This window comes from Melopsittacus undulatus, chromosome 4 (assembly GCF_012275295.1).
Source record: "Melopsittacus undulatus isolate bMelUnd1 chromosome 4, bMelUnd1.mat.Z, whole genome shotgun sequence".
NCBI classification, from domain to species: Eukaryota; Metazoa; Chordata; class Aves; order Psittaciformes; family Psittaculidae; genus Melopsittacus; species Melopsittacus undulatus.
This window is the reverse complement of record NC_047530.1, coordinates 30,488,797-30,512,457: the sequence shown is the minus strand read 5'-3', so window position 1 is coordinate 30,512,457 and position 23,661 is coordinate 30,488,797. Positions and strand designations below refer to the sequence as shown.

General features: G+C 35.4%; 1 protein-coding gene across 2 annotated transcripts in view; it reads right to left on the bottom strand.

Annotated features, from left to right (window-relative positions):
- EML5 (EMAP like 5) overlaps positions 1-23,661 on the bottom strand; it is a 107,171-nt gene that overhangs the window by 38,779 nt on the left and 44,731 nt on the right. For both annotated transcript variants that reach the window (XM_005149496.3, XM_034062106.1), the window contains exons 10-20: positions 23,135-23,347; positions 21,145-21,312; positions 19,495-19,601; positions 18,986-19,104; positions 11,955-12,141; positions 10,075-10,180; positions 8,751-8,844; positions 6,751-6,851; positions 4,699-4,901; positions 3,539-3,650; positions 2,439-2,566 (exon numbers count right to left, since the gene is read on the bottom strand). In XM_005149496.3, coding sequence (XP_005149553.2) covers positions 2,439-2,566; positions 3,539-3,650; positions 4,699-4,901; positions 6,751-6,851; positions 8,751-8,844; positions 10,075-10,180; positions 11,955-12,141; positions 18,986-19,104; positions 19,495-19,601; positions 21,145-21,312; positions 23,135-23,347 — 1,538 coding nt within the window. The remainder of the gene's footprint in view (positions 1-2,438; positions 2,567-3,538; positions 3,651-4,698; positions 4,902-6,750; positions 6,852-8,750; positions 8,845-10,074; positions 10,181-11,954; positions 12,142-18,985; positions 19,105-19,494; positions 19,602-21,144; positions 21,313-23,134; positions 23,348-23,661) is intronic.

The window sequence follows — 23,661 nt, the reverse complement described above, 5'->3', positions numbered from 1 at the left end:
GCACAAGCTCAAGAAGTGGGCCCACACAAACTGCATGAGGTTTGACAAGGCCAAGTGCAGGGTCTTGCACCTGGGTCAGGGCAACCACCAGTGTCAATAGAGCTGGGGGATGAAGGGACTGAGATCAACCCCACAGAGGAGGAATTGGGAGTATTGGTGGATGAAAAGCTGGACATGAGCCAGCCTGCATTTGCGGCCCAAAAAAAACAACTGTATCCTGGGCTGCATTAAAAGAAGCATGGCAACAGCTAATGGGATGTGATTCTGCCCCTCTACTCTGCTTTCATGAGACCCAACCTGTTTTTAGTTCTGGAGTCCTCAGTACAGGAAAGATATGGACCTGTTGGAAAAGGTCCAGAGGAGGGCCACAAAAATTATCAGAAGGCTGGAGTACATCCCCTACGAATAAAGGCTGAAAGTGTTAACATTGTTTAGCCTAGAGAGAAGAAGGCTCTGGGGAGACTTTATTACAGCCTTTCAGTATATAAAGAAGCCTATAAATAAAGATGGGGACTGATTTCTAAGAGGCAATGTTGCAAGAGGACATGGGGTGATGGGTTTAAATTAAAAAATAACAGATTCAGACTAGATATAAGGCAGAAATTTTATACTATGAGGGTTGTGAAACACTGACACAGAGAAGTGGTGGATGCCCCATCCCTGGGAACATTCATGGTCAGGTTGGACAGGGCTCTGAGCAACCTGAACTAGGATGGCCACATGCAAAGAGTTGTGGTCAACGTTTCAAGGACCAGCTGGAGACCAATAACGAGTGGTGTCCCTCAGGGATCAGTGTTGGGACCTGTCTTGTTTAACATCTTTGTCAGTGACGTGGACAGTGGGATTGAGTGAGCCTTCAGCAAGTTTGCCAATGACACCAAGCTGTGTGGTTCCATTGATACGCTGGATGGAAGGAATGCCATCCAGAGGGACCTTGACATACTTGTGAAGTGGGCTGATGCAAACCTCATGAAGTTTAACTATGCCAAGTGCAAAGTCCTACACCTGGGTTGGAGCAATCCCAGGTACAGCTACAGGTCGAGCAAAAAGAAAATCCAGTGCAGCTTTGCAGAGAAGGACTTGGGGGTGCTGGTTGATGAGAAAATGAACATGAGCCAGCTTCAGTGTGCACTGTCAGCCCAGAAAGCCAACCGTATTCTGGGCTGCATCAAAAAAAGCATGACCAGCAGGTCGAAGGAGGTGATCCTGCCCCTCTACTCTGCTCTTGTGAGACCTCACGTGGAGTATTGTGTGCAGTTCTGGTGTCCTCAACATACAAAGCACATGAAACTTTTGGAACAGGTCCAGAGGAGGGCCACGAGGATGATCAGGGGACTGGAGCACCTCCCATATGAAGACAGGCTGAGAAAGTTGGAGCTGTTCAGCCTGGAGAAGAGAAGGCTGCATGGAGACCTCATAGCAGCCTTCCAGTATCTGAAGGGGCCCTACAGGGATTCTGGAGAGGGACTATTCATTAGGGACTGTAGTGACAGGACAAGGGGTAATGGGTTGAAACTTAAACAGCAGAGGTTTAGATTGGATCGAAGGAAGAAATTCTTTACTGTTAGGGTGGTGAGGTACTGGAATGGGTTGCCCAGGGAGGTTGTGAATGCTCCATCCCTGGCAGTGTTCAAGACCAGGTTGGATAGAGCCTTGGGTGATATGGTTTAGTGTGAGGTGTCCCTGCCCATGGCAGGGGGATTGGAACTAGATGATCTTAAGGTCCTTTCCAACCCTAAGTATTCTATGATTCTATGTCCACTGCTCAGTGCAGGGGGACTGGACAAGATAACTTTAAAGGTCACTTCCCACCCAAACTATTCTATAATTCTATAATCTACAGTGTTTCTTTACCTTTGTTCTAATCTATTCTTTAAACAAAAAATCTAGTTCTTTATATATTTTATTGGATGCTCAGAAGCGTGAATTAAAGATCCACAGATTTTTATCGAAGTGTGAAAGAAAATCACACAATATGATGTAAAAAATCTGTTTTGTAGTCAGGCCTAAGAAATGCAGTCTGTTTGGTAAGGCAAAGAAAATTAAAATGTTTTTTGCATAATTACAGAGAAAATCTAAAAAACAGCCTCAAAGAGACAGTTTTTTAAAATAATAAGAGTAATAAGTACTAAGAAAAAGCTAGTAAGGATTTTGGTGGAGGATCCACTGTTTCATACACCTTTTTTTAACAGAAATATGATCTCTCCTTTTGGGAGGATGAATTTGTTGAACAAATCAGTACATTAAATGCTGTGATCTATTTTGCTCATTAAAGAGTCATGATGCTTTAGCCTAGCATTAAGAAAAAAATCTATAAAGAGATAGTAACTTGCTTAACTTCACTAGGAATTTAAATGCTTGTTATTTCACAACAGTCTTTACTTGAAAAAGAAAACAGTGTTTGTGGTATGGACTACTGACTGAAATTCAACACGTACCTGAACCAGCAGAGTTATTGGTCCACTTTTATCCACCTCTAATATTTCACCATTCTTTGTGCCTACTAAAATATGACCATGTCCTAAAGATATGGCACGTATAGAAGGATTATCTTCTAAGAGAAGACCTAGAATATTAAAATGTTAGAAGACAGAAGACTTTCAAGCATCCCTTAAAGTAGATTTTTCACACATTACATTCTCATTGTAGAAGATACTCAGTAGTAAATAAGTAAAATCATTCCTGCTTGGAAGAATTTAAATGTTTGGACTCATTTGGGAGTATTTAGCAGTTACCCAAATGACACCAATCTTTCTTCTCAAATGAGTATCTCCAAAGTTTACTCGGCCTCACTCACTGGCAGCCGTTGTGAAAAACTGTGCATGTGAACTTATCAACTGTACTACTATACTGCTGGCATTTATGGTACCTTCTGATCTAGATTTTTATTTTAGATATGAGAATGGGATATTCTGTAGTAGAATGTTTTAGTTAATGGGTGTTTCCATTGATGATTTTTGAAAAATCAAACCACACACATTGGAAAATAGCTAATGTAAACTGGGGGGGAGAGAAGGCTATCTTGAATGTTACATAGGAAAAACTCTAAACTAGCACCAAGATCAAGAATAAATTGTAGAAACAGGAATAATAGGAATGAAATGTTCCTAAATAATTTCAAAAGATATATGCATTTACAGAAAACTGAGACAGAGATGTACTAAGACCTTACAAAACTAACCACAATTCTCCTTTCCATTCCTCCTCCAAAACCAGGAAGATCAGACAAGATACTTCACAATTAGAAAAATAATAGGTGCTCCGGCTGCTACTTAAAAATGAACCGCCTGTGTGGGGTAAGATCAGATAATCAAATAAAGTAAATATTATGATCTGCACCCATGCAAAGACACTATAACATACCATTTCCCTCCCAACAGGGAGTCAGAAAACTGACTTATTTAGGATCAAAAAAGTTTTTTAAAAAATAATTTTTAGTATTAATTATGTCAAATGTAGATTTCTTCCTATTGGTGAAAGAAATTCCACAGTAAGTTTTCTAAAGAAAGTATTTTAAATAGAATAAAGTCTCTGTTACCTTTAGATCCAGGGGCCAAAGCAGCCCTTTTGATGGCATAGGTTTTGAGACAACGTTCAAAGGTATCATCCCAGAGAGCTACTACCCCATCCTTTCCTCCAGTAACAAACCCCTGAGGTTAGGGGAAATAAAATTATAATCATTAAAGATAAATAAACCCCACAAGATATAATCAATCACTACTTTTCCTTAATTTTTCAGTGATTTCTCCAATACTGAAAATGGATTATATACAACACTGAAATGCACAGAACTACAGATACTAGAAATGAAAAGATTAGGGGCCACAAAATGATTGAATTTTCCTGACAAAAGCAGCACAGCTCTGTCCAGGTACACAGGCTGGATTTGGAAGTTCTAACCAATAAGCTTCTGACCAGAAAGCTTCAAACTTCCTTTGGCATTTCATCTCATTGCTCCAAGCCAAATTTAGTGATACTCACAAAAATTTGTTTAGTGCTTACATTGTTCAAATATATGCATATTTGTGCCAGTTTGTCTTGAAATTTATTTACAGCTATTTAATGAAGCAACATGTATACCTCATACTGAAATCAGTACTTTCCTTTGGAGGACTTGGTTCTGGCAATGACTAACATATGCTTTGGACAAAGCTGCTATACTGAAACTCAAATATTAGAAGGTGAAGTAACTTAGTCTAACTTAGGAAGATACAAACATATACATAACTTCAAACATACAAGTAATCTAACTGGGACACCCATTCACATTTAAGCACATGCTTAAAGGCTTTCCTGAGTCAAAAGATGTTGAGGATCAGAAGAGAGTACTTAGTGATCTGCAGATTGAATGCTGCTACTAGTAGAACAGAATTACACCACTAAATAGTAAGAATATGATCTTCCCTGTCTCTCGCAAACTCACATATTCCATTAAACTTATGGATGCTTAAATCAAAAGGTACTTTTACTTTTCATAAGTCACTATTTTTTCTTTAGCAAGAGGTCGTGAAAATTACCACATAAAATGTCACTTCATCACAAGGATTTGAGACATGCAAAATACTGGTTTGAATGTGGACCTCACAAGGCTTTTCTGTAATGAAAATAAAGCCATGGATTCCTGAGTTTGGGAAAGCCCTAACTTCATGGACTTTTTTTTTTGTCCAGACATCAAAAAACAATGAGCAGTTTATTTACTTTTTCCAATGCGTGCATGCTGAACACAGGACCATCATGTGCTTTGACAGTTTTTATGAGAAACACATCTCTCCAAATACACACATCCCCCGTGGAAGTTCCAGAGAATGTCATCTCTTCAGTCCAGCCATATACTGCACACATCATTGTATCAGTTCTTCCCAATGCTCCTATGCAGCCCTTTCTCCCAATTAGTCCTCCACCTGGTTTAAACCAAAAACAAGATATCAGATGTTTGCTTGGAACTCTTTTCCAAAAACTATACTACACCTTGCCCAAAGCAACAAGCCCTTTTCCCCTGGGTCACCTTTGCTCCACCAAAAAATAAAGCCCAAGTTCTCAGAAAATAAAGTTTTTGCACTGTTTGGCATCTTTCAGGAAAAAAGAATATTACTTTTAACTTCCTACTTGAACCTGGATCTGAACATGCACATATACCCACATATAGATGTACAAAGAGAAAGCCCATTTATAGACTCTCATCTAAACAAATACATTAATATATGCCACACAGTTCACAGAATTTCCTAATGAAATTAACTTGGGGGAAAAAAAGTTTAAATCTTGATATCCCTCCTTTTCACGATAATTTTTCAGTGAAGAATTTTTTTAGAGGTTTGCTGTACTGACCTCTGGATTGCAGAAATGTTACAGCTTTAAAAATTTTAAAATACAGTATTGAAAATCATTTAATAAGTACAAAACATAGTAACTTCTGGCTAGAACATCAGATTTTTATTTTCACAGTCATCAGAGAAACTTCATCTGATATAACACAGAAGCCCCTCAGGATGTGACACTTCATACTGTTCTCATAATTACAGAGGCAATGTCTCTGAACCCCTCTGCCACCACTTGGCACTGATGAAAACTTAGTCCAAACCATATACTTTGGTGTCACTTCTCACATCAAATGCACCTGCTCTAGTGCAGACTTCAAAGACTTGGCATTTGTTAAGGTGCACTGATACTCTACTCCTCACATTAACACTGCTAAGTGTGCTTCAAGGCAACTGCCTTGACAGTGTGCCATTGCAATTATAGATGGGCCATAGCATTAGATAAATTTGATTCCTGCTGATTGAGCAATGCCAAAGAGGAAAGAGGCACTTTAAAAAATTTCATTTGATTTAAAATCACCATCCCTATGCTTGTATCATAGTTAAGATTTCTTTCTAAAGAAGTTATAGTAATTTGTTCATTAAATATTCTGACACACTTTGTTCTTTCTATAGATAGCAAGAACAATAGTTACAATTAATTATTTATATAGACTTCAACAGCTTGCTCTCAGACAATCTTGATTAATTTCTGTTGGAACAGGAGCTGAGAAAACCAGTGTCTTTTTTTCCAGTCAACAGTTTTCTTACCACAATGAATCTTCATCACAGGCTCAAGTGAACTGATGTGCAGAAATAATTGGAACATTCTGAGCAGATAGCAGAGTCTTCCATACCACGTATGTCTTTATATACTTTTTGAGGTTTGAAACAATGAAGTTCACAGTAATATCAGGGAATGTATTTTTCACTCTTCAAACATTTTTTTAGCAAATAAAGCAAGCTGCTTTTCTTTGGCTTTTAATTTTTGAGTTCAACAAAGGATTCTAAACAAACAGGTCTCAATTGGCACATGTATTCTCTTCAAGTACTTTGAATTCTTGTATGTGGATTTTTATAACTTTAAATGTACTTATATTTGTGCTTCTCTATAATATCTCTTTTAAAGGTTCTTCTTCCAAGTTATTCTATGATTTTAGAGCAGCTATGTAACATTATCAGATATGCTATATTATTATTAGATATAAAGAAACAAAGTAGTAAATTCAGGGTCCTCTCTATTTGTATAGTTCTAGATCCATGGCAAATTGACCTTAAAAAGAATTCCCATTACTGCCATAATGCCAATTAATATGAGTTTTGACTAGGCCAAAGCTAACAGAGAAATACATGGAGACAACATTTGCCTTTAATATACAAAACATACTGTAAGAGATTAAATGTTTATACTTGCAGTAATAGAAAATACTGTAACTCTGAAAGTTTTCCTTACCTGCTCTGCGCCAGAATTTCATGTGTTTAATTCCAGCAGTAGTCAATTTATCAGGCATATATGGATTAATCTTAACAACAAAAATTTTATCTTTACTTCCCCTGAAATGCAAAGCAAAATAGTTTAAATTAAAAAAAAAAAAACTATTCATATTCTTAAATAGGTTTTGGTTTGGGGTTAGTTTGGGGTTTTTTTGTCCCATAATGTATACCTTCTCTATCTTGCTAACATTTATTTCCAAATCATTAACAATAATTTATTATGAGAAGAAAGAGAACTCACATACTGAGTCCTGCTCTATCTTCATTACCCTTGACTTTTCGAAGATAACTATGTTACTTCAGAAATCCACCAGGTGGCATTTTCTTTACAAAAGAATACACATTTATATAACAGGTATATAACATTTCAACCTCTGACAGTTCATAATGAAACTTAGAGATGTAAAGTTGCAAATCTTATTTTAAAGCCTTTCATAGTGAAAACAAACTGCCATTCTCATTCACCTTTTAATTTATTTTTCCATTTTTCTTGTTAGTATAAAACATATGCTGCTATACCAATTTTAACTGAAATTTCAGTTGTTTCTAGAAATACTAAAACCTGTTGTGTGTTTTAGATTTCTTACTATGTTTCTGTGAAGTCAACACCTTGCTTCAGTCCTATAATGTGGATACCACCCCCCCAAGATGAAAACAAACCCCAAAACAAACAAATAAAAGCCACCAAAAACTACCCACCAGCTTTCAAACATGTTTGCTATCTGTGCAAGGTAAGAAATGCTTACTAGTAGGGGTTTTTTTGTCTATAAAATGCAGAGCAGCCTCTAATCCCTAATTTTTGCTCACTGTTCAAGAGTAGCAAGAATCTTTTACCTTTGTCATTTCCAGACCTCTAAATGAAATAGTAACAAGAAGAATGAACCAGTTTCTTACCAAACTCACAGTTTAATCTACAATGTGTATATGCTGCTCTCAAAAATTCTACTCAATTCTTCTGAGTAGGTAGGAAGAAAAACACTCAAGAAACTAAATCCAGTATAAACTGGTTAAATTTTGATTAAAAAGGGAATTAAGTGAGACTGATGCGTTCAGAGAATAGGGGGATTTAACAAAAAACAAAACAAACAAACAAAAAAAAATCACTAGAAAGGAGGCAACTGAAAGGCCCAAACCAGCATCTTCAGAGAAGTCAAGCTACCTGGGCTTCTAACAAATAATAAATCCTTTTCAAATCTACCTAGAACTATATTTAGCGTATACATACTGAATCTAGACAGTGGGGAAATATCCACTCACATTACTGCTCTATTTAAAACAACAGATCCTTAGAAGCAGCAAAGAAAGGTTTCAAAACCATTACTTAACATCACAAATAAGATTTTTATCTTGTACATTAAAACTACATTTATTAAAATTACATTAAATAGTCTGTGCAGAGGCAAAAAAACCCTTCCAAAATATTTAACCTTTGGAGGTTATTGAATCCAACTTCCCATGCAAAGCAAAGCTAACTTCAAAGTCAGATCAGGCTGCTCAGGACTCAGAAAGGAAAATGAAAGAATACTGAAGAAAAGATAACTGAGAAAAAAACCACCACAAACTACTATCTCAAGACAGATAGGACCTCTGATGAAAAAGATTCTGAAAAGCAGAGCATATATTACTATCTCTGAGAGGGCCAACAAAAGTGTATGGAGTGAGTTTTAATGAAATTATTTCAGAACTCAAACAGAAGTAGATAAACTTTGCCTTTTATGTCTGTTTTCTTCACCAGTTGAGCTGTCACTGAAATCACTTTTGTTGCCTCTATGAGAGTCAACAGTTTCTTCCAAAAATGTTTTAAGTCTGTGCTAAATATGTTTAAAGCTGTACTCTATCACTGAAGTGACAGAAACTGCAAATTTTTTAGAGAACTATTATTCCTCCATTAATATATTTTCCTTACTGTCATTTGAGGGTAAATCTAGGTACAAATTTTAAAATGGAGTTCATTCTTACCTTACTGCTGAAAGCTTTTCTCCTTTCTTCCAATCCCAGAGTACAATAGTGTGATTGTCATCTATTCCAACAGAAGCCAATCGTTTCCCATCCGCTAGAAAGATAAATTTGTGATTAAGAGAGTAGATACATAACTATGCTGCAATAATAAGGAACCATATTAAAGAATATTATAACTTCACAAATATTATAAGAAGAATGTATAAACAGGTAAATAATCATGTGACATGTGCTTAAAGACATGTCTGTCTGCTTTTAAATTTGAGTGGTCAGTTGGACGGAGCTTAGGACTCTAAGGCACCCTGTCTAAAAATTGTGCTTAGATCCTCTGTGTTTTTATCAAATCCTTTGTTCAGGTGGCTGTTGACATAGCTGCAAAAAAACTTTAATCACAGGTTGTACTATGAGAATTTTCTGCTCAGTCTGAAAATCCATGTTAATTTTTAAACAGGAAAGCATTAAAGCAACACCATGAAGTTTATGAAATATCGTTTAACTTAGTAACAGTGTGAAGTCTTCAAGAAGCTCTGATATGTATCCCACATCAACATCCAAGAAAGAAGTTACTTGTGCTCATTCATGATAAACAACTTTCTGACATGTATCAATCTTTGAAATTGCTATACATCCATGACAAAATTTGGGAAATCAGATACACATCTTGAAAAGAACCAAAGGTAAGAAGCATCAAAGACCCTGAACTACTCATCTTTGGGATCACATGTTTTCAGCGTGAGGTTAGAGATCCTATCTAGTAAGTCCAAGCCACTAAAGAATGAACAGAAGTCAGTGGAAAAGAGGAAACTTAACACTGGTACAGGAATTCAGTGTATGGGGTGTAAAAATCTCAAAAGATGTAACTAACAGTCTCTTCTTAGTATAAGATGGAGAGAAAGGATGGGTTTCTGCTCAGAATTCCTCCATAACTGGACTTTCTGAATTTATCAGTGTGCTACCCAATTGGCTTGCAGGATTTACATTCTTTAAAACTGGACACCTGATGAATTTGCTTACACAGTTGTAATGCAGATGTAACACTCAAGATCTGTGCGCCTGCCTCATACAACCAAAAGAGATTCCAAAGTGACCAACTCAGCTATTAAATGACACAGAACCTGTTTCCTGCATTTCCTGATGTGCAAGATTCCACAGGAGCTTTTTGTAATCAATGACCACAGCCTCTCTCATTTGACACTGATCATTGGAGAATATTTTTAATGCAAAATCTTCAATGTAAATGAATTCCCAATCGCTCATTACAACTGATTAGCTTTCATATAGAAAAATAAAATTGTAAATAAATAAATAAATAAATACTTATTACCTGAAAAATCAACAGCGCAAACACCATACTGGTGATAGCCCTTTAATACTGAGAGTGGTTTTATTGTTTCTGTATCCCAAATGTGTATTGAGGAATCTCGACCAACCTGAAAGTAAACATTTATAAGAAAATTTTTTTCATTTCTTTGTTACTTCACACAGTTGTTTAAAAGTGTAATACCCAAAAATTCTTTAAAAAGTATCTGAAAAAATTTACAGAGATAATTTTTTGCAGTATTGCTTTTGTCTGGCTAGCAGTATGTTATTCCTTCTCTTCCTTTACAAATACCACTCCCCAGCTGGCTCTTTCTTTCCTCCAAATAACTCAAGACACATTAATCACAACTAAATCACTCTCCGCTTGGGGGAAGAGAAGGGGAAGCAGCCCTTCATTGATTGCACTGTGGCATATTTATTCCATCAATTCTCTATCAATCATTCCCTGTCTAAAAATAAAAGGTTATTTTTATTGCTGGTATGGAAGCTACTCTGTGTTTGAGAAATCAAGGTGACTTCTGCTGCTTTCTGTTGTCATTACAAGTGCCTACAAGCCAGCTTTTAAAGCATCAATACCTATGAAGTAATATCCACAAAAATGACACCAATGCAGGTAACTAGAACATGGTAAGAAAAGCAACACAGCTTATTCTTTTCAACTATATACAAGCATTATTAGTCAATATCTACAAGATTATTTGCTATTCCAAAGATTTTGCACCTCAGTACACAAAAAGGGCTGCAAAACCAGAACACTTTCCTGTGTTTAAGACCAGAGGCAGGACTCAGGAAAAAAGGATCTATTTCTGGTTTTGCCACAGACATAATATGCGATGTTTGCAAAGCTCTTTAATATCCACTAGCCAGAAAATCTGAACCAGTGTTCCATGAGGAATTTCATTATTGCATTAACTAATTTTTGCAGGTAATGTAGTAAACAACAGTATATAATGTACATATATAAGCCAGTATGTAACAGAGTATATCTTCCTGCTGATAGCATAAGGTGTTCTAAAACACAGCAAATCTAGGCATATTTTTAGTTTTAGTTTTTCCTACAAAATTAAACAGAATAAATTCTCACATTTAGGTCTTTAATCTCTAGACTGACCTGCAAATTTATGTCAATCACAAACATTTTTACATAAATTAAGGGCATTATAAGCAAAAGTTTATTTCTATTAAAAACTTCCATTCACATATTATACAATTTATGTAACAACAACAGCAATAATAAAAACCCTGAAACATCAAATCAAGCCTTCACATCCTGGTGTATAAACATTTAGGGGAAGAGGTATTTGCCTGAACACATGAATGAAAAAGATACACCTAAAATTACTGTCTTGTGAAAGGTAAAATGAACTTCTTATAAATATTTTAGCAACATACATACCTGAGTTGCATGTACAAACAGTAAGTGGTTTGGCTATAAGTGATAACCAAAACCAGAACAAATGAAACTGAAATGCCAGAATGTAGTAACAACTGCTAACCTCATGTTAAGTCATAGTATACGAATGCGTATATAGCTAACTTCATAACTAAGATACTAAAAAAAATGTATTTTTATTGCACATATCCTCCACTGTTATCATGAAGCAGCAACATAATGGGAAAAAGAAATCCATTCTTAAATAAAAAAGATGTTAAAAAGCCTCAGATATTCACAAAAACCTACCACCTAAAATCTCTTATCAGAATTAATAAAGAACTGGAAAAAAAACCCTTATGTAGCAGATGGAATCATGTTAAAGAACTGCAACTCAAATGCAATCCTTCACCTTAATAAATGTACACTGGACTTTCTTCCTTCAAAACAGGCTTTTCTAAATTCAATAGTAACAACTTCAGATTCTTACTGCAGATAAACACGCATCCTACCTGGCCTGTTGCCACATAGTCCTTTAAGGGATGAATAGCAAGGCAAAGAATGTCATCATCATGACCTAGATAAAAGCGCTGTGTGTTCTGCTGCCGATTGTATACCACTCCCACTGCTGCAACATGGTATACAATTTCACCGGTCTGAGTGTAAAATAAATTGCTTCGGCAGTCGTAACCTCTGTAACTAAAGAAAAAAAGTTTGTTCTTCAAGGTCATAACGATACACACTGAAATTCTCAGATAAAATAATGCAAAATGCATTTTGCACACATGAAAATTCAATCACTTAACAATTGCTGTTTTGGTGTTTTAACATTATTAACATATTTTCCTAAAGGAGCGCCAATTTATCAATTTCACTTACTATTCAGACATCAGTGCTACTAGTGTTAGTTTGAAAGTGGCTGCTATTTAATAGTAACTCTCCACAACCAGTGTAGAAGCGAAAGCAATAGTGAGTCACTTTTTCAGACAGCATGGAGAATTTCGGCATGTAATACATAATCAAACAAAATAGCCAAACTAGTACTTTGAACATATTCTATCCCTTACTGTTTGAACAACAGGCAGCAAAAAGTTTCCATAAGAATGTGGACAACCCAGATTTCATAAAACTGAAAGTTTCTGGAAACTTACTAATACAAAATAAATAAATAAATTTTCTACCAGATCAGTTTGTTTTGAAGGAAAATCCTGTACCCTTTCTGTATTGACACAGCAAATGCATGAGTAGGCCGATTCCCTACTGAGGTCCGCATGCACTATCACAGTACATACATTTCTTTGTAGGCATGATTACGTTTCAGGACCCCATAAGAAACAATAGTAACATTTTCAAAAAGGCTAGGGTCCTAGTTTCAGAAGTAATTTAAGAGAGTCAGAAATCAAAAATCATTAAACAATCAAGTTGTAAACTACTGTTTTTAACAATGTGATTCTTAGCAGTCAATGGAGATAACATTTAAAAATGTGTAACTTAAATCCATTCCTTCCTTTCTTCTGATATGAACAGTATTCCATATACTCCTGACACATCCTATTCCTATGCTATTAATTGCCCAGGTAACCTCTTTCTGCTTCTTCTGTTCTTGCAGATCTTCACTAAATTTTTTAATTATTTTACAAAGATGCAGACAAAATCTGGTTACATTTCTAAATATACAGTTACATTTACAAGAAGGAAATGACACCTGAATGTGTTTGAACTCTCCATAAGTTATCTTTATTTAGGAATTATAAGGCTTTACCTAAGTATTTCTGAACCCAGCTTCTAACTGAACTAATTGAAAATAAGCCCTGACCATGGTAAGTCAGTCATAAGTCAGTCATTCTTGGCAAACTAACTAAACTTTCAGCATTGGCAACTGCAAACTGACAGAAATCCCAAACATCTGCTGCACTTGTCATGATATGAATTGGTTTGCTTAATTGAAAGCATGTTTCACCAGAACAAATTACATCATTTTAAAGAAGAAAACAAATGCCAGATCTTTTTTGCAACACTGCAGGTCTATCACACAAGACAAAGATGCATTTCCACACATACCAGTAAGTGTCATACACAAAATTAATGGGATAGCATTAAGACAAATACTGTATGAGACATGTAAAAGGTTTAAATGACACAGAAATTATGTAGTCCAGGTAGAAAATTTTTCATAAAATTATCTACAGCTTTCTCTGTGTAACCAGTGCACCAGTACTAGACCAATACAAATATTAGATCTCTGCATTACTGTAAAATATCACAGCAGGTGATTACTGGAAAACCTAGAGTAGGTTTGAACATCCTGTCTGTCTGCTCACCTACACTACTCTCAATGGTACTTAGCTCATATGTTATTAGAGAGAAATTGCTAAAATCACCTCACAAAGCAGATAGTCCAGCTCCACTACTTCCCAGATTCAGAATATTGCATCTCTCCTTTTTGAAGTTCATAAGATTTCTCACTGCGTAGTTCTCTAGCCTGTTCAGATCCCTCTCAATGCAGCACAGCCATCTGGTGTACCAAGTACTCCTCCCAACTTCATATTGCCTCCAATACTATGAAGTCCAAAGCTGGATCTCATTAGTTCACAAACAAGCAAGTTCCCATGGTTTAATGAACTTCTTAAACTAGCAAAAAGTGTGATAGCACAGAAATAACAGCTTTTAAATACATCTCACTCCAGCCCACTGTTTACATTTGCTCTCACACTCAGGCTCTTAACATCAGGTTTGGCGCCAGTTCTGCAACTTTTCAAGTGTCTCCTGAGTTACTGTCCCTTCAAGGTCTCTCGAAAAATTTCTCTTTCCATTAGGTCTGATGCTCAGCTATATGTTTGCTTCCTGCTCTTCCAAAAAGTGACTAACAATTTAGAGTCACAATATAAGTGCAGACTCTTCAATCATACTTTGCTCTCCCTCCACCCATATCCTTCCCTAACAACTTCCCCTAGCAGCAGCATGTCTGGATGTTTTGAAGATGATTTCTGCCTGACCAAAAGTGCTGCCTGCTTGCCCTGCCTGGCTAATTCTTCTTTGATGTCCAGCCACTAGTTTCTAAAGAGACATAAGACAGAATGACCTACAGTAGCTGTGAAGAAAGAAAACCAAAATAACCTATCACAGTATGTAACATCAGCAGTTAAAGGACATGACAACATTCAGTGAGGGGGAGATACAGTGCCAAAGAAGGTATTTGGACCTGCTGCTGCTTAGGCATCATTTTCCTGTGCTCTGTTAAAAACACTGGATTCCCTTTGCAAATGAAGAGTAATAATAATTTTTTTAAGCAGCTGAATATACATCCTGAATGAGAATATCTTGAAAAACAGCCACCAAAAATGTATGCTGAAAGAAATAACGCTTTAAAAATACTGGACATTGAGTAATACCATGCAAGCTTAGAAGTCACCTATAAAAGTAAAAAGCATGAGGATAGAAAAAGGATTTCAGATCCTTCTACTTGTAACCCAAAAATTCAGACTTTTCCCAGCTCTTGTTCTAACAGCTGCCTATATACCCTAAGCTAAGCATAATGGAACTGAGTATGTTAATGCCATATATCACTGTGCTACTCAAAACCTTCAAAATCTATCAAGGAAGCAGGAAAATACTTATTACTACTCATGGCTATATTTTTTTATGATAAGAAGTTGAGATTTTAGTTCCCTTCTTCCATTATTAAAAAATGGTATACAATCAGTGACTTACAATTAAAATAAACCATTATGTTGTCAAAATATCAAGCAGTGTAAAGAAAGACATTTTGTAGCCCAGTTAAACATATCTGGTCATTCCCATATGCCAGTTTACTAACTCCTTAACTATACAGGTACTTTTCACTAGAATGAATTGATGGGCTATCCAGTCCAAGCAGAAATACATTTTTCAGTGTAGAAGATCATTCCCTGAGTTCCAAAATTCTTACATCTCCATTATTATGAAACCAACTTAGAACCAAGGTTATTAGCTAATCTCAGAAAAAAAAAAGAGAAACAATTTCTTTGCATGCAGAAAACAAACCACAGAAGTAATTTATGAGGCAATTTGATTAGCAAGGACAAACTAAATAATAATGAAAGCAAGCTCTGCATCACAGTTACTGGATAATATATAACAAGGCACAATTAAAGATAATATGGCATTCTGTTGATGACAACACTGCAGTAGTTGTTTCCAAGTGGTCATCAGCAACAGGTAATCAAACCATCACATCCAGCTCCAGTTCAAGTTAATAGGACAGTAACTTTCAGACAGAAAGCTTCCTAATGCTAGCAGAAAAAAATTTTTGCCGTTACCGAGGTCATGTAGAGGAGGGACTGGATTCAGTTTGAGATTAAGACACGTAAATGCAGGTGTTTGCATGTGCATTAGATATACGAACACCTATATTTCAGTCAATGGTGTTATAGTCAATATAGCCAATGGAACCTGCAGGGCTACTCAGCTGACCAAACAATCAGCATTTAACTTTACTTGAGCCAAATCACTCCTTATGCTTTGTTGACTACTGACTGGATCTTCATAGACTGCAACAGAAGTTTAGATATACACATAAAACACCTGCTTTCAGGCACAGAAGTGTAGGTTCTTTAACCTGAAACTGGATCCTACCCACAGTTGCAAATTACGCATCTAAAGACATTTAAGGGGTAACTTCACAAGTACTGTCCACTCTGAGTAAAGCCTCAATGTCCATAGTTTGTCTGATTCTGTAAGGGTTTCAAAATTTGTATGTTACCTTCAAAGCATATGCAGAAAACTTCCAAATGGAGTGCAATCTTGCCCCAAAAATCTCCAGAAGAACCAAATGTCAAAATAAACATAGTTGAGGTCACAGTCTTTAGCACAAAGGCAGAGATTATTTTCTTTTAAAATATTTTTGCATGACAATAGTGTTTTCTCAACAGGCTCCACTCTTAGCTTACTCCCTTCAAATGCTATTTGTATATATTTTAACCCTCTGGTAGGAATCCATGCAAGATGTTGTAAAGACTCTCATTTAAGGGCATGAGAAATCCCATGTCACCTTGAAAGAATAACCAAATTTTACCTTGTTTGGTAAGGTCAGTTCAATGAATATGCTGAAATTCAAATTTTGTTTAAAACCTTTGAATAATTAAAAATCATTCTTGTGAGATCAGCAGCATAGCTTCATACCTTTGAGAGAATACAGGACTACTATTCTTATTATATACTTCTATGAATATAATAGTGTAATATTTGTTCCCTTATTCCCTGCCAGCAGAAAGAAACTTTCATAGAATCATAGAATAGTTAGGGTTGGAAACGACATTAAGATCATCTAGTTCCAACCCCCCTGCCATGGGCAGGGACACCTCACATTAAATCATATCACCCAAGGCTTCATCCAACCTGGTCTTGAACACCGCTAGGAATGGAGCATTCACAACCTCCCTGGGCAACCCATTCCAGCACCTCACCACCCTGACAGTAAAGAATTTCTTCCTTATATCCAGTCTAAACCTCATAGCTTTGAGAGAATACAGGACTACTGTTCTTATTATATACTTCTATGAATATAATAGTGTAATATTTGTATCCTTATTCCCTGCCAGCAGAAAGAAACTTTCGTAAGCATTGAGTGTGAGAAAGGAGTTCCTCTGAATATCTCTCAAAAGTAGTACCCTTTTTATGTTTCTGAACCACCACCACTGTCAAAGACATGGCAGAAAGAAAATATAGGGATAGTCAAAAAGAGGCCAAACTAGTACACCACTTTAATAACCTTTCTGATGATGACTGCATCAGACCTCTTAGAGAAAGATGCACTTAGAGATTAAACTGTTAACAGAAGTTGCTGTCTCATCTGTATTAGTCAGTGGCTGGCTCACATACTCAGAACTGTTATTTTTATCCCTTCCCAAAATGGGAAGTAAGCAGAGGTTTACAAGATTTCTTAAAGGATATGAAGAAATTTTAAAAATTTTATCTTTCAAGGCAGTCGATAAATTCAAAACATAACCAACATGCCCAAAAAAAAAAGAAAGGAAAAAGAACTTCCTATTCCCCTAGTTCAAAAAAGCACCATTTTTCACACTTTCAAGGAACATCCAAGACATTTCCATTGCAGCTAAAGAAAGATGAAGCAAAGCAGACTTCCTGAATCAGAGAATATGCCTATTACTCACTTGGATGTGGGTCACTTTAAAGTTAACAGCCTGGACATTGAGAAAAATCTGTTGTTCAGCATGGATTCTTCATTAGTTTCCTTGATGCCCATTGGGTAACCAGACAGAACTCAACTGGACATTCTACTTCTGGTCATTCCTGGATATTCTGGTCAAGCTTCACTTCTGTTGTGAAGGAAATAACAATAATCCCAAAGATCCAGGGCCCTTGCTTCTGCTACATCCTCTTCAGGATCATTTGGTTCGATTCCTAGACCAAATTTTAAAGACTATATAGAGCTACCCACCTTAATGCATTTTCTACACCAATATAAAAATCTTCAACTGAAAATTCTAGAGCATCAAAATAGAAATAGAAAACCGCAACTCTGTAACAAGCTTCCCAGTTGTCATTATTTCCAAAGCTATTCCTCAAACTCTATGCCTTTTACAGACAAAATTGCTGAGTTGAAAAATTAACTATCTTTAGCCAATTAATTTATTAAGCATTTCATATGGAGCCCTTCTAAAATTGTTTTAAGTATCATCATAAAGACAGAACCAGCAACTTATCTGTGCATTTACTTATCTCTAAAAAGAAATTGTATTCCCACAAAGAGGTACCTTTTTGAGAGGAAAACAGTATTACCCAATTTCCAGTGCCTTAACTTAATCAAGGCTTTGATTATGTTTTGTATCAAGGGAATTTACATTTCATTTGCATTATTCTAATTTAGTAACATCTACTGCCATTTTGCTTTAAGACACCACATCTTTGTTCTGATAAAAAAATCTTCACTTATGAAGAGTTATGGGAGACTACCAACACTAAAGATGAAATCATAGAACTTAAAGGATGCATCTGAAAGTAATTTTAGTACTTAAATCAGCACCAAAAAGAGAATGAAACTGAATTTTAACACACCTGTAGGACCTGGTAAGAATTAAGTTTAATTACTAAACTATCACAGAAACATGTAAATTGTTTCAGATTAGGTACAAACAGGTTTTGGTTTGTCTGGTTTCTTTGTTGGCTTTTTTAATAAAATAGCAATAGAAACAATATTTAGTACAGAATCCAGCCATCTTCAACTACACCAAGCTTCCAAAATAATACACTAGAGAACTATTACTTTCTAAATACTGAAAATCATGTAATAGCCAAATATTATAGTCACCTCTATTCAAATAAGAAGTATCAGCTAAAGTTTCAGTCCAAATTCAATTCAGAATTCACACTTAGAATTAGTCTACTTTGGCCTCCAAGGTTTCTATTAAATTAGTGTACATTTATTTTTACTTAAATCACAATGCAACTGACCTAAAAGTCTTTCAGCAGATTCTTAAATGATAATCACCAACCTACAAAAGACAGTCTGCTTGTGTATGTTAAAGAATCCTAGTTTTCATACCCATGAACAAAATGTAATCTTATGCTGTTCCCTGGAGCTCGCTCTCGTCTCTTAGAAGCTGCACTTTTTCTTTTTTCTTTGCATTGCTCTTTAAGTTGAGGTAGATCTTCTTTGTAAACCTTTAAGAAAGAGCACACAATAAATTCAAAGATTACCAGGAGAAACACATATTTCTGAGAATTCAGCCACGGTAATCATCCATATAAATGAAATACTGACACAATTGTAAAAAATCTCCAAGAACTGTAGCTGGTTATTGCATAGTGTAACTTGTTTCAAAATTACAACCAAAACTCTATCAGAACATGTTAGGAATACATGTATTTTTTGTTTTTCATCTACTGTGTCTTCAGATTTTGAATACATCAGATAATAACAATTCTAAAAGTTCTGGTCAGTTCCTGCTCAGATTTCAGTCTCTCCAGTTTTCAGACTTCAACAGCTATTCATAAAAGACCAATGTAAGCCTGGGGAAGCATACCAACTACCATCAAAACAAGAATGTTTACCTGTCGACGATAGGTGATCTGTGTCTCTTGTTCAATTTCAGAGTCCAGCTCTGGAACATCAGACTGATCTGAATCTGAGTCATCACTATTAGAATCAACCAAACTCTCTGCCACCAAGAAAACAGAAATAGAAAATGAAGCAACCTCAATTACAAACAAGAAAGCATTTAAAGTAATTGCTTAATGTTTCTGATTTGACATTCAATGCCTATATTAACTACACATAAATTGCTAACAATTAACAGGCTGAAAGAACCTGTTCTGCTGAAATTAGAGAAATTTAGTAGAAATAAGACAACTTGTAAGTATGGTAATTTTAGGAGGACTTGGGAGTGACTTAGTTTCATTCATTAAAATTATTTCATTGACATTAATGTGAGGAGGAAACAAAGAAATAAGAGAATCAACTAAAGAGTATAAAGCAGAAAATAAGACTTGCAGAAAGGTAACCAGAAGTAAAGGACTCTAAAGAGAAACTTATGGTTAAGTGAGCCATTGATGTAAGTAGCAATTCTCCAGGTACATTACAGGGAAAAAACTAAAAATCATATGTAGAAAGGAAGTGGTAAAATTTTCCATTACTATAGAGAAAGAGTAGTCATTTAAAGTTTCTGCTTTACACCTGGGGAAAGCCACATAATGTTATAGCACAGAATTTCATTCCAACAGAAACTGAAAAGAATGTCCAGGATGATAAATTGTAATATATTTGGATCTTTCTGCAACCTTTGATTGAATGTTGCACATTTATTGATTAAGAAACCAGACAAAGTCAGTCTAGAACACAAATCATTTTAAAAGATCTCAAAATGTAATTGCAAAGATAGAATCACCACTCAGTAAGAAATATTTCTAGAAACATGCAATAAAAAGTAATCTTTTCATCAGTGATCCAAAGGAACCCAATACAGCTACTGATAAAAGTAGCAGATCACAGTTAGAAAGGCCATTATGAGGACAATTATCAATAGTGTGACAAAACAGATGTATGCTGCACTTAGTGTCAGCCAGAAGGTTATGTATCTATAAACAAGAAATTTAAACACTTTCTCTATAGATATTTTAGTTTGGGATGCATTAGCTAAGAAGAAATTTCAGTAATAGGAAATAATTAGTTGAAAAGCAATTCATGCCATAAAGAATCAAACAGACTTCTCGGAGGCTTCATTAAGGAGATGAAGAAATCTATCACTTCTTTCTGCATTTGGTACTCACAAGGCCAGCACTGAAACAGAATTCGTTTACCCAGTAGCTGGGTCTGCAATAGATACATCTTCATATGAAACAAATTAATTACAATGCTTGAACTATCATCTAAATAGTTCAAAATTTTAATCAACCTTTTTTTTTCTAGTAACATCTTGGCATCCAGTTGTTGTCAACTTAGTAAAAGATAATACATACAGAATTCATGAAGTTGTATCCATGATCCAAACTTTTGCATTTTCCCTGTGCACAGTTAACACAGGGGCTATTCTTATTTTTCCCCCAGAATCTTGACAGACTGCACATACAGGGTACAGGCAAGCATTAGTCAATGTTCTCAGGTGGCAATTCTGAATATCTATTTCTATACTTCCACCAAAGAATCTTACTTCCATTTTAGCCTCCACTCCTCCTACCTTTTTTTTTTTTTAATAAATGACTTACCCTGGGGAGCTATATGAAGAGAATCCTTCAACTTCCGGTCAGGGACAAACTTCCACTGAAAGACAGAATGATCAGCCCCCCCAATGGAAACAACCCACTGGTGATCGTGTGACCATCTGACATTTGTCACATGAGCAGAATGACCAAGATATTTTTTAAACTTTGCTCCTAGAACAAGAAAGAAAATATCTGTCAACATACATAGAATAAATATTTCAGAAGCCCCTTAAGAAAACACATTAAGAAAACCATTATAAAAAGTAATAGTTTAATTAAAATATTCCAAGTGATATTTTAATTAAAAATAGCAACTTTTTTGCAATATTTCCAAATTTAATGTCTTTAAGATACATTTTTAAATTTGGATTGCAGGATATAATATCTTTAACAAGTCAAACACAAAGACAGAAATCATATGATAGTGCTGCATGAGGTGTACTAAAGGAAGATTTTCTTAAAACTTTTTGATATTAATCTTATATTTATTATAAGCCAGGATTTTGCCAATTACTGTTTCTATAGGGAAAACATGCAATTATTTAAATGTTAAGTTATGTATATTTGGCTCTGTGAAAGCATCCCCATATGTGCGCTTGTAGCACTGGTTCTCACTTTTTGTACAATTTGAGCACTATGCACTTCTAGCAATTCATATCCGCACATCTTTAATAGCAGTAGTAGTAATAGAACTACATCAAGTTAATGTTTACACTGACTACTACATAATTACAATACAATTACTAGATCAGTTACTAATAAGAAGTTCCTAACAGTACTCCATTATTCAGACCCTTGTGCCTTTTGTTTTTATATTTCTAGTGAAAAAATAGGGGATAAAAAGGGAACAAATTACAACTCCTTCAAAATGACAGAATACTGTTTGCAAAAAATGTATTTTTCAATTACTCAGGTATCAGTAATAGCCTTACAACTTTAAAAGTAAAACTGGAATGATTAAAATGAGATGATTTTTAATATTACCTTTCACAAAAACAGCTGAAAAAACTCTTCATGTCATTCATCAAGAAAAAAATAAAAGTAATTTCTTCAAGCACACACTGCTTGAAGACATATTGTAAGACCCATCACAAAGATCATGCGGTTGTAGCCAGCATTAAATGTGCAACACTGCAAACTGCAGTCATGCACTGGGGCAAATTTTGTTTCGCTTTTCAAAACTTAGACATTAGATCCAGTCCCCAGGCAAAATTTTTAGGTTAAGGGGACTCTTCTTACAATCTAGAGAACATTTCACAGGCTTTCTTCTCTGATCATCATCACATTAACAGCTTAAGACAGAGATCTCTGCCACTGATAATTCGTTACAGTTCAACCTGAACAGTGTCTTTAGCCTTTCTTGTCTAAAACAACACATATTCCTCCTCTGTTCTCTCAGTCCTCAACACTAAACTTGAAAACTATATTCCTTGATTTAGGCTTCAGGTTTAAAAATTTCACATGTGATTTGTCCTTATTCCTAGCAAAAAATTGAGGAAAATGTCTCAGAAAAGTTCTTAAACTTCAAATGATATTCAGTGGCATATTCTGATTACAGGACCAATTTGCCATTCACATGTGTATTGCCTCTAATCATTTAGTAAAGTTATTATTTTCCAATTCCTAGCCTAAATCTCCATCACTGATCCAGAGGAAGGAAGAAAAATACTTGAAGACCAAAGTGAAATACTTAGGTATGTATATCATAGAAGGGTATATACTGCATCACCTCATGATATCCAGTTACTAAAAAAAAGAAAAAGGCTATTTTTCCAGCAAATTTTGGTGTATTTGGTTCAAAACACAAGTGGTGTTAGTATTACAGTTGTCAATACACAAGTCTATTATTTTTTTTCACCTCTGAACTCAAACTAAGCCTCTAAGAATAAAGATTGGTCATTTATATACTTTTTAAACACAGTTTTCTAAAACCTTTTTCTTGAATAACCAAAATTCTAAAATATATGTTTGTAACTGAACTTAAAGGTACTACCTTTTCTTAGACATGGGTATCGAAAGAGCTTTACTATTCCATAATCATCAGCTGTGACCATAACTTGCCCAATAAAATTTGCATCCACAGAATTAATATCATTTATATCTGAATATTTGGGCCAGATTCCATTAACTTCAAGGCCAGAAACACAGGTCCATGATGCCCACTGAACACCTTTTAATTCCTCCTTGTTGGTTACTTCTTTTCCGCCTAAGAACAAAAAGAGCAATTCTTTAATATCCACTTACATAATTTTAAAGAGTGTAAAATTTATCATTCTTCAGAACACAAATCCAAGTGAGAGTGAATTAAAAACTGACTTCTAAATCTGTCCTGATATTCTCTAGTACAGCATCAGCAGTAAGGCTTCTCAAGACTACAGAAGATAGTAAGTTTGGTGATTTACAGTTTTAATTTTTTCTTGGTAATCTGCTTAAGGCTGTGTTATTTTTAAATGTTTATAAAAAACTGCATGTAGCCATTCTAGGAAAGCTTGGAAAAATTCTGTTGCTGAACTGGTTTAG